Source organism: Hydra vulgaris, chromosome 02 (assembly GCF_038396675.1).
Source record: "Hydra vulgaris chromosome 02, alternate assembly HydraT2T_AEP".
In the NCBI taxonomy this organism is placed as follows: Eukaryota; Metazoa; Cnidaria; class Hydrozoa; order Anthoathecata; family Hydridae; genus Hydra; species Hydra vulgaris.
In genome coordinates, this window is record NC_088921.1 from 54,298,929 (window position 1) to 54,315,298 (window position 16,370).

A 16,370-nucleotide genomic window follows, 5' to 3' on the forward strand; every position below is an offset into this window, starting at 1 on the left:
TCTTTTAAACGACTTTTGAACAATTTGGACGTTTTTTCAACGTTCAAAAGACGTCCTATTTAGGTCCCGTGTCTACTGGGTTAACACAATGAAAACTGTTTTTATTAAGCAGTCGATGCAATGTTTTGATGCTCGACTCTTACTTGCTGTTTTTTTCAGATAAATCTTTGAAGAATCAAAATTACTTATGTCTTTAGAGAACAAAAGTAAAATTAGTTCTTCCACGATCATACGTAATACTCTAATACTGTGTGGAAACGTCTTTCTAGCCAACATAGCTCCAACACTTGCAATCGCTATTTTCAATACACCTTCCAGAACATGACATTAATGTACAAACACAATCAACCATTGGTGGATTTTTTTCAACTGTTTTAGCTACTAGCTTTTCCTAAAGAACTGAGAACCACCATAGCATTACCAACGTAGTCAAAAAGATCAAAAATTAAATTTCTGCGGCTTTTTGTACCACTATGGCTCATGTATGTAAAGTTTTAAATAGGCTTCAAGAAAAAGCAACAGACCCAGTGTTTGGACCTGAAGAGAAACCTCTTATTTTAATGGAGTGGGAGGCTTTTTCAAAAGTCAAAGTGCCAAAAGATACTGATGTCCTTTGCTGGTGGAAACAAAATGAATTTCGATTTACACTTTTGTCTACAGCTGCTCGTGCTGTGCTCTCCGTCCTGGCATCTTCTGCAGCATCAGAACGAGTTTTTTCAGAAGCAGGAAATATTGTAACTCCACTACGAAGTCGTTTCGACCCAACTAATGTGGGGCAATGCATCTCATAGCCAATTTGAAGAAATCTTTCTCTATCATTTGCATAATAGCTTTCGCTGGCGGGGCAGAGTGTGTTTCAACTAGGTGATGATAGTAGCAAAGAATGTGCTGAACCTTTAGAATAGTTTTGAAATCAACCAAACTTTTTGTTTGCAATCCATATGCAGTTTCAGCAGCTTCTTAGATTTTTTTAAACATGGTGATCTAAAGTTGTTTGCCGTCCTCTTTGATGCAGAACATATTTATAGAAATATATTATAAATAAAATATAATTTGATAAATATTGCTTTATATTATAGCTAAAATAGAAATTGATTAAGTTAACTTTATATTATATTTACTGTAAACTTCAGCTAGTTTAAAAATTTTTATAAAAATATTTCCAATATTTCTAAAAAGTATTTTTTCTAATTTCTTTAAAGTAACTTTTTTATTTGACCTAATAAAATTTTAGATTAAACTATTTTTTATTAAATTGTTTTTAGAATTTTACAATTATTCAATTAATCTTATACTGTCTGATCCCAGTTATACATGTTTATTATCAAATAGAAAACGTACTTTACAAAAGTAAAATAAAAGCAAATTTTTTTAAAAAGTATTTATGAATATGATGCATTTAATCCAATTGAAAGTGTTTTTTTTTAATTCTATTTCAAATACAAAAAAAAAACATTTTAATTTATTGGATCACTAGGTCAATACTTTTCTTTTATAAACAATATAGTTACTGCATTTAGTATACTATTAAACAAACAACAAAATTAAAAATTGTTACTTATATTAAAATGTAGTTACTGTATATACTGATAAACAAGCAACAAAACTAAAAATTATTTCATTTGTTAACAATAGTTGATAATTTTTCGAAACATTGAGTTCCTCTACTGTTATAAATCCTAAGATCATATTTTCCACACATCGATCATATTCTTATGACATATGACACATCTACTTTAAGTACACTCAGTTCACCTTTTGCTCGCATTGTTTGAGTTAATTTCATAACTCCAAAATTTCAGGTTTTTGATATATTTAAAAAATATACTATTTTTCATACAAATGTTACCAAATTTGATATAAACAAACTACAAAATTCAAATTAAAGATAATAATAGGTAATTATGAAAACAAAAAATGTGAACTAATTTTAATATTATCTTTTTGCAGTGTTCCATATGTGGTAAAAGGTTAATAGAAAATGTGTGTGTGTATATATATATATATATATATATATATATATATATATATATATATATATATATATAATATATATATATATATATATATATATATATATATATTTATTTAAAATATTTTAACAATTTTTATTTTTATTTTGTTTAATGTAAATATTTATTTAACGAAGAAATATAGTTCTTTCATATTTTTTTAATTCAAAGATGAAAGCGTTAAACGAAAAAAAATACTAATAATTTAAAGTTAGTAAATTTTAATACTTTTTTTGCGGAAATTCGTTTTTTTTTTTAAACACAAAAATTCTTGAGACGTCAAGCTCGCTTTTATATTGAGTGAAACAGCCGCGATATAAATATATATATATATATATATATATATATATATATATATATATATATATATATATATATATATATATACATATATATATATATATATATATATATATATATATATATATATATATATATACATATATATATATATATATATATATATATATATATATATATATATATATATATATATATATATATATATATATATATATATATATATATATACAGTATTGGACAAAACATTTGCAACCAACATCGAACAATGCTAAAAAGTGTTCCTAATTTTACATGTCTTAAAAATGAAACGAACTATACTACCACAGCAAACAGTTCAGGAGACTGGAGTCATAGCATGCCATGACATGAACAATCAGCTGACAGGTGACAGCACACAGGCAGAATTTCATTGACAAGTGCCATTTTGCAGCGGACAAAACAAGTGCAACTTTTTTGGTTTGTTTCATTTTCTTAAGTCTGGTCCTTGTCAACGTCACGGAAGTTTCCTAATAATTAAAAGAAGTATCCAGAAGTTTCCAGAAGTTTCCAAAAGCATGCAGAAGCTTCCAGAAGTTTCCAGAAGAAGCATCTGGAAGCATCTGGAAGCATCCAGTAGCATCCAGAAACATTCAGAAGCATCCAGACGCATCCAGAAGCTTCCAGAAGCATCGAAAAGAAGCATCTAGAATTTTCCAGAACAGGTTCACACAGGTTCATTTTACTATATAAGAGACATGTAAATCGACATGTAATTCAGTCAGTATATGGAAGTCAATCAGTCAGTATTATCAAAGTAATACTGACTGATTGACTTGTAAGCCTTGAGAAGCGTAAGCCTTGAGAAGCGTGATTATTTATTTTTATTGTTTTTATGACTTCAAGTGCAAAAATGGCTCCCGACAGTCTTGGATTGGAACTAAGAAAGAAAATTATTGACGATTACGTTAGTGAAATGTCACAAAAAAGTATTTGTGATATATATCGCGTAAAAAAATGGACCGTATCAAGACTATGTTCCAAATATCGTTCTACGGGGAAGTTCACAGCAGATAACATAGGCGGAAGACCGCGTTCCACCACTTCTAGAGAGTGTTCTATGATCTTCAGATCTGTCAAGAAGGATCCCTGGATTTCATCAGTCAAGATACAAAAGCAATTAGAGCTGCCTGTATCGGACCGAACAATCAGACGACGTGCTGTTGAAGCCGGATTGTTTTCTTGACGCCCTGCAAAGAAACCGCTGATTTCACTAAAAAACCAGAACAGAAGACTCCTGTTTGCTACATCTCATATTGACTGGAATGTGCAGAAATGGCGATCTGTCCTGTTCATTGATGAATCGAAGTTCAACATCATTGGGAGCGATGGCATTTGCCGTGTTGGTTGACCGGCCGGAAAACGCCTCAATTTACGTTACTGCCATAAGACCGTGAAGCATGGTGGAGGGAATGTAATGGTCTAGGGGTGTTTTTCTGCTAACGGTCGAGGTCCAATACATCGAAACGATGGAATAACGGACCGTTTCATGTATAAAAATATCCTGAAAGATGTTATGTTACCTCATGCTGAATGGAATATGCCAATAAAACGAGTTTTTCAGCAAGACAACGATCCGAAACACACTGCAAAAGTAGTCAAGCCGTGGTTTCAAGACAACCACCTATCGGTGATGGATCGGCCGTCTCAATCTCCAGATCTCAACCCTATCGAGAACCTGTAGGAGATTGTTAACCGCAGAATTAATCGCGAAGGTGTTTGTAATAAGGATCAACTGTTTAAAAAAATCCAAAAGGCCTGGGCAGCAATTCCACAAAGTTTTATTGATCACCTGATCAAATCTATGCCTCGAAGATGCAAGGCTGTGATCGACAACAAAGGATTCGCCATAAAATATTGATAGCGAAATACAGCTTGGTCAACATTTTATCGAGTTGCACTTGTTTTGTCCAGAAGGAAATCAACTTTTTTTAATACTTTTGATTAATTTATTAGTTTTCGTGTACAATTAATGAACTTTGTGATGAATAAAACCTGAAGAACTTTGTCTCTAAACAGTTACATAGTTATTTCTCTAAATTGAAAAAATGCAGCACTTTTATATAAAGAAACTAAATTAGCATTATTTGGTTGCACTCGTTTTGTCCGATACTGTATATATATATATATATATATATATATATATATATATATATATATATATATATATATATATATATATATATATATATATATATATATATATATATATATATATATATATATATATATATATATATATATATATATATGTATATATATTATTAAGGTGATTCCTAAAATGTCATTTATAAATAATAAAAAATTTATTAGAAAAAGTGCAAATAGTATAAAACTCATTCCTTTTAAAAACTAATGACAAAAAAAAAAAGAAAAGTTTATATTGCCGAAAGATAGTCATAACTGATTGGCACCACAACGTTACATTTGGCATTTCAACGCCAACAGCGCTATGCCCACTAAGTTTGCTGTTCAACAAATTGACTTCCAAGAAATATTTGACGCCAACATTTAATATATATATATATATTTATATATACTAGCAGAAAGCAACCCGTAATACGGGTTACGGTCGGTCTATTACTTAATTTACAGTGGCTGTTTTCCACTATTTAAAGTTGCGAAACCTTAACTAATACTATGTAAGAAAAACGCCTTTAAATTAAAAAGTTAAGCTATCTGCAAAATTCAAATAAATTAATTTACCAATTAGTTAACGTTATTTAAGTAATTTAAAACTGACATAGGTCATATCAGTGTATGGCAGAACCATTTTCCTAGACATTACAAAGCTTAACACAGTACGTTTTTAGTTACTGACACAAAATAATAACACTTCATCATGCTTTAAATTGAGTAAAGCTAAATTCTTTTATATCATGAACTTTAATTAATAAGATTAATATGAAGTATACTTTGACACTAATAAAAGACAGTATATTGGCAATATATTTGAAGTATATTTTCTCATATATTTTGACACTAATAAAGGACCTCCCTTCCTCGTTTTTGCCTTAATGGTGGCCAGGAGAATAAAGTTATTTTTAATGGTAGCCAGGAGAATAAAGTTATTTTTTTTAAGAGTAATCAAGTTTTTGATAAAGACTTTTTACCAAAATAATAAAATGTAAAACAATGATTTACATTTTTAAGAATTTTTTCTTTTTAATATATATAAGAATTTAAAATATATAAGAATTTTTTCTTTCCTCAAAAGTGTTGCAAATGCAAACTAAGCTAATTAATTAGTTAAACTCGTTATAAAATTTAAGTAACTTCGTATTTGACAAATGCGCAAAACTACAATATTCTCCATGTATTTAAAGGTTTTGAGTTTGTTTTTAGTTGCGACCCCTCTTTAAAAACATCTCTCAAGTTACGTACAACAAATTATTAGGCACAAAAAAGAGAAATTTAAAAAAAAATTGAACTAATTGCATATATTTATATCATTTTAACTAACAAAAAATTTACAATAAAAGGAAATCAGGGTATTTTTTTAAAAATCGTATAAATGCGTCAATCGTAAATCTTAAAGAAAAAAAAAATGGAATTATGATACCGTAATTACAAAAAAATAAATAATAAAAAAAAAAACCACATAAAAACTCAATATCGATTTACCTATTTATATTAACCTATGTTGACATGGCAGTTAATATAAACATTTATCGAAAATGTAACTATAAAATCTGTTTCCAAGTACAAAAGGATTAACAATACTAAAAAAAAAATAAAAATCAAATTAAGATATAAATTGCATTTTTAGCAAAATGTTGTCTTGGCTTTTAGTAAATAAATAAAAGCAGTTTTATAACATATATAGTACATTTTATAAATAAACCTCTACAATTTCCTTGGTACAACAACTCGATCATGATTAATAACAACTCTGTAAACATGAATTTTCTAATAATCTAAATCTTAATAAATTATAAACAATTAAACTTAAATAAAAATGTATGAAAATGATTAATGGTATATTAAATATAGAAAAACAAACATATAATAACTATAAGAATTATAGTAACTTATATTTTCAATATTAACATCTATAACACATTTAAAAGTACAATTTAAAAAAAGATTACAATAAACTAATTACTTAATAAAATTTTAAAAAGATTTTCTATTACCTATCAATTTAAGCTACTAAACATTATCTACCTAATGTCAACTTAAACATTTTCATAACCAAGTGTTTTCTTAAAGGTCATGACTTCTTTAAGAAAACAATTCGTTAAGAAAAGTCCGGAAACTACTTAAAAACTAAGAAATCGTGTATTTTACAGAATACAGAATTGTAACTAATATCGAACAATAGCTATAACTATGCGCACTAATAATAATAATAATATTCACTGTGTTATTTCAGATAAAAGTCACTAATTTATGCTTCTGCTTGAAGGAATTATATTAATGTATTTATATTTAGAAACAAAAGCAGCGAGTTCTAGTAATGAAACTACCTATTAATCATTTTTAACAGCAGACACTAACATAAAGATAAGTCAAAGGTAACAACATTACACAAGAAATAATTAAAGATGTTATGTATTTTCAGAATAGTTATATTGGCTAGACTACATTTAGACCTAAAGCAGTAACACCACTTGACTGGTAAGGTTGATGAATCTTGCTCTAGATCTATATCTCAAATATATTGTGTGTTATAGTTATATTAACTATAAAACACAATTTTTTTAAATGTTATATAACATATAAAAACACCTCATTTAACAATCATGTACACATTAGATAAAATCAGGGATGCAGAGTACCAAAAAGGACTCCGGATTTGAAAGTCACAAAAAGATTACTTTATCCTAGTTTTTGGTATACAGGAGCACTAAAAATATAAATAAGTTTATGGACTACTAATAGGTAAAAAAATTAAGACTATTAGGTTAGAGGAACAATCATTTTATTAGCCCAGAATTCTTAGGTATTATGGCGGCAAGGACTCCTGGCTTATAAACAATAAGTTTCAAGTCATCAAATCTCATGAAATTATTATAGCAGATAATAAGTCAATAAACATGTTTAGAGCTTCTGGACACTACAGACTTGGAAAAAGTAGATAGATAGAAAAAGCTGGAGTCTTTTTGGGACTTTGCATCTCTGGATAAAATACATTTCATACTATTATAAAGACACATTTATATAAACACATTTATAAAACAACTATATATATCACTACATACTTGTATTTATCAAACTACATATATCATCTCATACACATATTTATCAAAAACTTTTTAACTTTGAGCATAAGATAAACATGTAAGCAAACCTTTAACAGCTATAAAACGACATTTATTAGCATAAATTATTTTTAATGTAACAAAGAATGCAGACTACAATTTACAACATTGTAATGAAAAAGATGAAACCATTAAAGAACCAAATTATAAAATTCAAATAAATACATATTCAGATACCTTAAAATGAAGCATAACACAACATTCTTTTGACAATTTCCAGAAGAATTTTTTTTTATTTTTCTATTCCTTATTATTTTTCCTAAGAATATAAAATATATAATATAGATATAGATATAGATATAGAGCAATATAAAATAGATTGAAATAAACGCAAACTTATGTATATAAACTTACATGAACACAAACAACAATCTTATTCTATTTAACTTTCATATTAAACACATAAATAAAATTTTATACTCATTATTCTTTCTACAAAAAATAATCTTAATCTATAAATAAAAAAATGAATTGAACTTACTAAAAAAGCCATCAGCTCCTCTTAATTGCTCCAGAAAATAAAACAATACTTGCTTAAAATGTTCTAAAAAGACTAACGACAAAACTGAAACAGTTTACTTAAACAGAAATTTTAGTTATAAACTTCTTCTAAAAATGAAAACAGGCTATAAAAATTAGAAAAATAGAAACAACCAACAACAAACAAACGATAATTTGAATTTTCTATTTTAAACAATGAACAACATCAATTCTTTTCGAAAATAATAATATATCAGCTCTAATTTGCTTGCTTGCTTGCTTGCGAAAGACCGCATGGCAAATGTAACCGCGCATAAAAAAGTCTAGAAACTACTTAAAAACTAAAAAATGGTGTATTTTACAGAATACAGAACCGTCATTAACAACACTAACATTAGGCGTAACTATGCGCACTATTCATTACCGTATTCATATATAAGATATATATATATATATATATATATATATATATATATATATATATATATATATATATATATATATATATATATATATATATATATATATATATATATATATATATATATATATATATATATATATATATATATATATATATATATCACGGCTGTTTCACTCAATATAAAAGCGAGCTTGACATCACAAGAATTTTTGTGTTTAAAAAAAAAAAGAATTTCCGCAAAAAAAGTATTAAAATTTACTAACTTTAAATTAGTAGTATTTTTTTTTTCTATAAACGCTTTTATCTTTGAATTAAAAAAATATAAAAGAACTATTATTCTTCGTTAAATAAATATTTACATTAAACAAAATAAAAAGAAACATTGTTGAAATATTTTAAATGATTTTGGATCACTTTCTGTTTTTGGCGATTTTTACGGAAAACCTGTCTTGGGCCAACCAAGATTCGCTAACATAGCTACATGGTTGATGGTTAAAATTTGGAACACTTATCAATGAATGTCTATTCTATCAGATTCTTATGTCATCCGTGTAATTTTTTTGCTATAACTTAATTTTTAATGCATTTATACTTTTAAATTTATTTTTTTTAAATGTAAAATATTAATTTTTTGATGGATGACGTAAGTTATTAAAATTTCAACCTTTTATGCAGATGAAGATGTAAAAATTATTACATGTACCTCTTGCTATGTTATCGAATATGTTTTTAAACTTGGCATGTTTTATAACCAATTTTTTTAGTTTTACGCTTAATCTTGTGTTGACATTTCTAAGCGATGACGTAACTTTATTGCGTTACTTCCCAAGCTATTTACTAACAAATTTTATTGAAACAACTGTTTCGGCCCGACAAATTTTGGAGGTATAAAATAACAAAGTTACGCGGAATTTTTTCTCTGGCTAATTGGATTAATATATATCAGATAAGTATAACTGATATATATCAGATAAGTTGTTAAATCTTCTTTTATCTAGTGCATCTATTTGTCAGTCAATATTATTTTATTTGCTTGTATTATATTATTATTACTACGTCACTATGTATTCAACTGAGAGGGAAATTTTGAAAGAATACATTGGATGGGAAGCTTCCCAACCGTCTTCAAAGTCGGTTGGGAAGATAAATGTAACTTTCCTTTTGTTAAGAGAATAATTAACGCAGATAAGATCACTAATAATGTCATTTCTATTTTAATGACAGTCTTTAAATTTAGAGGGGATTTATTTAGTTTTGTGAGCTTTATTTTGCCAACTGATTTTACTTAGCCTAGTTTTAATGATTTCGATAAAGTGTGCCTAAAGTTAGCACGCCAAAAAAATGATTATAAAAAAAAATATATTTTGAAGCTTCAAAAAACGAAGCATTTTTAAAAATGCAACTGTCTCCAGCTCCACTAACAAAAAAAAAGAAAATCAGCAGATGCAGATTATTTTTCAATTTTAAATAAGAATAAGGAACTAAGTAGTCAAGTTGAACAATTAGCATTTAAAGAAAAAACTTATGTGGAGCAAATATATCAATTAAAAATGCAGGTACTTAAATTGGAATCTGAAATTACGGATTTGAATTCTAAAAACAAGGCTTTCAACACACATTGTGACTCAATAGGTTCTTAATTAGAGGCTATGGGTGTTAGGCTAAAACAGGAGGTGCAGTTCCAACTTATTTCAAAAAAAAAAGTCAAAATAGCACAACGTCAATTTGCATCTGCTCGTGCAAAAAATGTAAGATTGCTCAAAGAAATCAAATTTGAAATAAATAATGCAAAAATTAGTAATATAAACCAGAATGGTTGCCAAATTTGCAAACATTTTTTAAGCAGTGAAAAAGATTTATTTGTTGTTGATTCTTATTTTGTTTTGTGATTTTATGTCTTGTGAAAAGTCAGTATTTCGTTGTGTTGCAAATAAGTGAGGTTTAGTTACTCAGTTAAGTGTTTCTGATGCAATAGAGTTGCAGAGCCAATTAAGAATGCCCACGGCTGAATTCCGTAGACTAAGACAAATTCTGTGTAATCTTCGTGCAAGGATTCTCCCCTCTGAGCCTAAGATAAGACAAGAACAAGAAATGCGGACAATGCATGTCAGTAAAGAACATGTTACTGTAAAGTCCATGTTGCTTTATCCATCACCTTGAAGCACCTTGTTTAGTATCTGTACTGATGGTGAAGAATTTGACAATTTATATTAAAGAGGTTTTTAACAGTCTTTACGTTCGTGACCACCTTAACTCGGATGTTGGTTTTGGCGAAGAGGTATAGCTCCTTTTTGCGGTGGATAAGGGTGGAAAGCATATGAAATTCCATTATGAAGTTGTCAATTCTAAATCATCAGGGTCTGTATATGATGTTCATTTGTTTTGTATGTATCAGGGTTCAGACTGTCGTGAGAATATTGCCTTAATTCTTGGGCATTATGCCAACGACATTAAAAGAATTCAGTCGTCAGATTTTAAGCTTAAAGGCAAAATAGTTAAGTTATTCTTAGGTGGAGATTTTCATTTCATCGATGATGTTCTGGGACACTAGGGTTCAGCTGCTAGCTTTCCTAGTTCTACAGACCTAGTTGAGTTGAATTCTCTAAGAAACCATGCTTCTAGGCCTCACACACCTGCTAATTGCAAAATCCTAAGGAGAACAATACAATCTCTAGAAGGTGCTTACAATGAGAACTTGTGTGAAGATAGAAAAGGTGGAAACCTAAGGACTCTAGGTAAGTTTCATAATTCAATTATTTCTCCCGTGATTTTCCCCATAACAACTTTAGATAATGTAGTGCCACCTGTTTTGCATATTATGTTAGGAATAGTGTTAAAACTGTTTAAGTTACTGTTGAAGGAGTGTAGGACTTTAGATTGTCAAACTGATTCGTCTTTATCTCATAAGGAGGATGTGAAAACGAATGAATTGTGGGCAGCTAAAAGCGTTGAATATTCTAAAACAGCAGAAACTTTGCGTTTATTAGGTAATCAATTTGTAGACGTTGCAAACCTACAGGCGCGATGGTTAGCTTTAAAAGAAAAACATTTTTTGAATTAGAATGCATATCATTAAACTCCTCCAATAAAAAAAACACCTGCAAACAGCAAGAAATTTGTGCTAGTATCAGGTGTTTAATTACAAAATATGATTCTAACATTGATTGGGTGCAGTGTGGTTCATGTCAAAAATGGTTTCATCAATTTTGTGAAATTATTGGTGATTCTGAAAAGAGTGTATTGTGTGACATAGAAAATTATGCTTGTTTAGTTTGTCATGGCGAAGATATAGAAGATCTTAATCTGTATATATCTGAAAAAATTTCTTTTATACGCGCACAACGCGAACTTTTAGATGTTGAGTGTATTCGATTGCAGATATAGTGTGAAGATCTTGAAAATATATCCAAACGTAACATGGGGACTCATGAGAAGTCTCTTAATAAGGCCCTTGAAGATATGAAGGTGGAGCGACAAGCTTTCCACGGTAATGTGTTTGTAGGTAATCATTGTAAAATAGTCTTAAGAAACCACTATAAACATTGTAGTGTTATTGATGATGAAGCAACTAAAAATAAATTTGTACGCGTGTTTAGTGTTTTTAATAAATTGCAACCCATTCTTTTTAAGTGAAAATTTCATTCTGATGCAGATATTACTGACCTTCATCAGTATATAAATTTATTTGCTATTGAGTTTCATGCTTGCTTTTCAAAAGAAAGTATTACGCGAAAAATGCATGAACTCATTTTTAATGTGCCACTATTTGTAAATTCACATAAAACTATTGGATTGCTGAGTGAAGAGGAGGGAGAGTCTTTGCATAGCAGCGTAAAAAAAGAATTAAGACAGTTGCATTCAGTAAAAAATTAAGACCAGAAGCTGTGTCTTCTTTTAAAACGCTTTGAATTGCACAGCAAAGCTGATAGGAAGCTTCAAGTCTCTAAGGTGAGAAAGTGTGTTGTATGTTCGTAGCGTGGCGAAAATTTTTTTTATAGAAAAGGCCTCTGTCTTGTTTGTGGTCATCAAATTTTGTTTATATATTTTAAAAAGATTAAAAATAAAGAAATCCTTGATTTATAAATTAAGGAATTTCATTCTGTTAAAGTATGTCTGTAATGTTTGTTTAAATTATTATTTATTATATGTAATATTGCTTTTATATATTTTAGGGCAGTTCTATTCTTATCTTCAGAAGTTCATTCTACCTCAGCAAAACCTCCGCTCAGGTTAAAGAATGGAATATAAGTCTAGCATCAAATGGATGTAAAAATTTAGCATATTATTTTAAGAACCTATGCAGAGCAACTGGAATGTTTGTTGTGTTTGATCTGGTATGTTAGTGCAGTTTTTTTAAAACATTTATTGTTAGTTATTATATGTAACATGTATTTTATATATTAGATGTCCATTCGATTATTAGTTAGTTAATTCTACCTCTGTATTACCACTGCTCTACCTACCTCCCCTCTTGTTAACAAATGGAATGGAATTCTCATATTAATTGGTGTAAAAATATGATTTAAGAATTAGTACAAGTTATTGTCACAAGTTATTGAGACAGGCAACCGTTCTTCTGGTTTAAAATGAAGTATGAGTCTTGTATCAACTGGGTGTACAAAGAAGTATTACTTAAAGAACTTATGAATGAACCAACTGATTATAGAATAGTTTTTTATGAGAATAAAAACAATTTCAAATTTTATTTGTATATTTAAACACGCAAAAAAAAGTTAAAGATGGCCAGTCTTTATTTATTAACATTCTCACAACATATTATTAGAACTGTGCGCACATAAGAAAAAGTTTTTTAATAGCTTAAGCTTTTATTTTTTTGGCTAAATACTCCTTAATTTAAACCTGGTTTTATTTAATAGAATGAATTTTTTTAAACTAGTCATTTAACAGTTTATTCCCCTTTAACGACATTTTCGTAATTTTGCGAAAATTCAATGTATATATATTTATATATATATATATATATATATATATATATATATATATATATATATATATATATATATATATTATATATATATATATATATATATATATATATATATATATATATATATGTAGGGGAGAGTCGCCGATTATGGACCACTTTTGTTGCAGAGTGTATAATTCACTCACTTTTGCTCAAATAGTTAACTTTTATATTGTAAACCACTTCTTACCTTCAGCTGAACATATTATATGAAGCTTGTAGTGGTTGATTTATTAATAATTATAAAATGTGTCAAAAACGTAAGTGGTCCATATTGGGGGTACTTTAAGCTTGTGCTCCAAATATGGACCATTGAGGTTCCTATTATGGACTAGTTATAAACGGTTTGACTTGGTCATTTAAACAAATTATATACACACTAAAGATAGAATTATTAGAATATAAATACTCAAGAGTATGTAAGCTTCTAATTTTTAACAGGTTTTTAGATGTACTTTTTGTAAAAAAAAAAAAAGTTATTAAGTTTAAGCCAGTCACCATTTATTTGGTTCTAATTCTACCAGCCTCATGCACATGTATGCATACACTCAGTTTTATTTATAAAGTGTTTTACTATTTTAACATTTAGCACACACAAAAACATGAATACTGATGTGTAATAATATTTCAAAATTTATTTACAAAGTTCACAAATAAAGTCACGATCTGAAGTTCCAGCGCATTCTTCATGTGCCCATCTTTTGCAGGATCAACAGCATATCATATTTTTTATGTTACATTCTCCACACATAAAACAAAGCCATGAACTTTCATTTAAAATACTGGTACTAGTTGTTGAATTCATTTTGGGTTTCTTACATTTCTTTACTACTTTTTCTTTAATTATTTTTGTGTTTTTGGACTTTTTAACTTTTGTGTTTGTTTTTGGACTTTCCTGTAGGAACAGCTTTTTATATGGACTCGAAGTAAGAATTTCTGACTGTTCTTTGCGACACTTCCTTTTGCCTGCACCCTTTGGGGGAAGAACAGGGACCAGTCTCTGAATTGGAGGCAAAGCCTGGATGTAAAAAATTAGTGCGTCATAGTGCCTAGAGTTATTTTCAAACATGGTGTACTTCACTGTGATGGGGTTACCACTATGTTCTTCACCATACATCAACACATTCCTGTTTGCATTGTGAATCACAATTTTTGTTTTCAGAAGACAGGAGATCTGATTTATCTCCCATTCTCCCACAAACGAGTCTGGTTTGGCAATGTGAGCAATACGCTCTTCTAACAAGTTAAAGTGAAGATGCTGGGGTTGGTCAGCATTTAAGGCATCCCCGTGCATGTCAACAGACAATATTTCCAAACTAGATATCAAATGGCTAACAGGCTGATTACGAAGTGAGTCAGCCATAGAAGTTTCCTTCAGATGAAGCAGTGGACTGACCAGCTTGCCGTTTAATCGCTGAGCTGACTGAAGATCTGGTGTTGTGCACACAACAACTGACCTAAAAAAACATTTCCCATCAGATTAAAATGGGATGAGCAAAAAATTTTCCAGCATCTGTGGCAGAACTGTTTTGGAATGGGACGTTTCAACAGCCAGTGACACTGGGTGGGTCACATAAGTTGTTGGTTTTGGAACCATCTCATCCATTATGTCTGGAAGTGGTGGCACACCCTCCTGGTCTTGTGCTGGTCTAGTTACACATACCAATGCTGGTATCGAAGCTTCCTGGGCTTGTGCTGGTAATGTCCCTGATGTAAGTGGTGAAGACAGCATGGTCTCGCGGTCTCCTGCTTGAGAAGCGAATGATGGTGCATAATCCTGAGGTTTAAAAACATCTCGTGAGCATGGCCAAATTCCACACGATGCAAAACCATTAATTGCTGTTGACATGGTAGCAGCCTTTGCATATGCCAGATGAAAAAGATTGGCCACCTGATATGAACTCACTGAACGTCCTGGATTTAGTCTCAGCCATTTTTCCACCTCCTGGTCGTAGTAGACCTGAAGGGGCTTAAAAAAAGCTTTATCCAGAGGCTGCAGTTTGTGTGTTGTGTGAGGTGGAAGTGACAACATTATGACATTGTTGTCAATGGCAAGCTGAATGGCCTCAAGATTTTTAGTATGGGATTTGTGGCCATCTAAAATAAGTAAAACCTTATCATCTTTTGTTGGCTTCACATGACTGATGAACATTCTCATCCACTGTACGAAAAGTTCAGAATTTATCCATCCTGAATCAGAACATGCTACAATGCTACCTTCTGGTGCACCATCTCCCAGTTCATCAGGAACCCGTTTTCTTTTGAATATAATCATTGGTGGAACATAATGTGTTCCACCAGCATTTACGCAACAGACAACTGTTGTGTTAACACCCCTTTCTGCACTGGCTATGCTACCTATCTGTTTTTTGCCTTTTAGGCCAAGCACGCGCTGGCATTTCTTTTGCACGGTTGAAATACCAGATTCATCAATATTGTAAATGTTATTGGCCTTGAGGCAATGATCTTTTATTAAATTTTCTAGTAAGTTAAAAAACCTGTCAACATCCCCCAGGTTGAAGCCGCTGGCTCGCGACATGGAAGTAGCTTCTGGTTGGCAGAGGCAGAGGTCAGGGAACCAGGTTAAAAATTTGTAATATTACTTTTTCCCAGCTTGACCTTTATCCTTATTGAATGGGTGATTTAAACCCTTGTGTTCTGCAACTTCAAATGCCAGAGTCATTAAATCTTTCCTCGACATTCCGAAAAACATGGCCTCCAATTTTAATTCTAGCTCAACATCCGCAGGAAGGATAGCACTTCTGCCTAGCTTTTTAAAGCCGTTAGCAAACTTGTTAGCATTATCAAAATGCCTCTTTAGAGTTGCTTTGGGGATGCCGTATGTGGCTGCACATTTGTTCAAG

At 30.0% G+C, this 16,370-nt stretch overlaps 2 protein-coding genes and 1 long non-coding RNA gene across 3 annotated transcripts; 1 reads left to right on the forward strand and 2 right to left on the reverse strand.

Annotated features, from left to right (window-relative positions):
- The first annotated feature begins 3,204 nt into the window (after nt 1–3,204).
- LOC136076141 (uncharacterized) lies at nt 3,205–3,537 on the forward strand. The gene has a single exon (XM_065789611.1). It carries the CDS (start codon nt 3,205–3,207, stop codon nt 3,535–3,537), a length of 333 nt encoding a protein of 110 aa, XP_065645683.1.
- A 1,920-nt stretch (nt 3,538–5,457) lies between these two features.
- Nucleotides 5,458–8,448, reverse strand: LOC136077037 (uncharacterized). Its single transcript, XR_010636783.1, has 5 exons — nt 8,097–8,448; nt 7,793–7,874; nt 6,196–6,274; nt 5,976–6,073; nt 5,458–5,882 (listed from the first exon to the last, which is right to left on the reverse strand). It is a non-coding gene; the product is annotated as an uncharacterized LOC136077037 (long non-coding RNA).
- Nucleotides 8,449–14,986: 6,538 nt separating this feature from the next.
- On the reverse strand, nt 14,987–16,045 carry LOC136076142 (uncharacterized). The gene has a single exon (XM_065789612.1). The coding sequence runs from the start codon at nt 16,043–16,045 to the stop codon at nt 14,987–14,989; it is 1,059 nt and encodes a 352-aa protein (XP_065645684.1).
- Nucleotides 16,046–16,370: the final 325 nt, after the last annotated feature.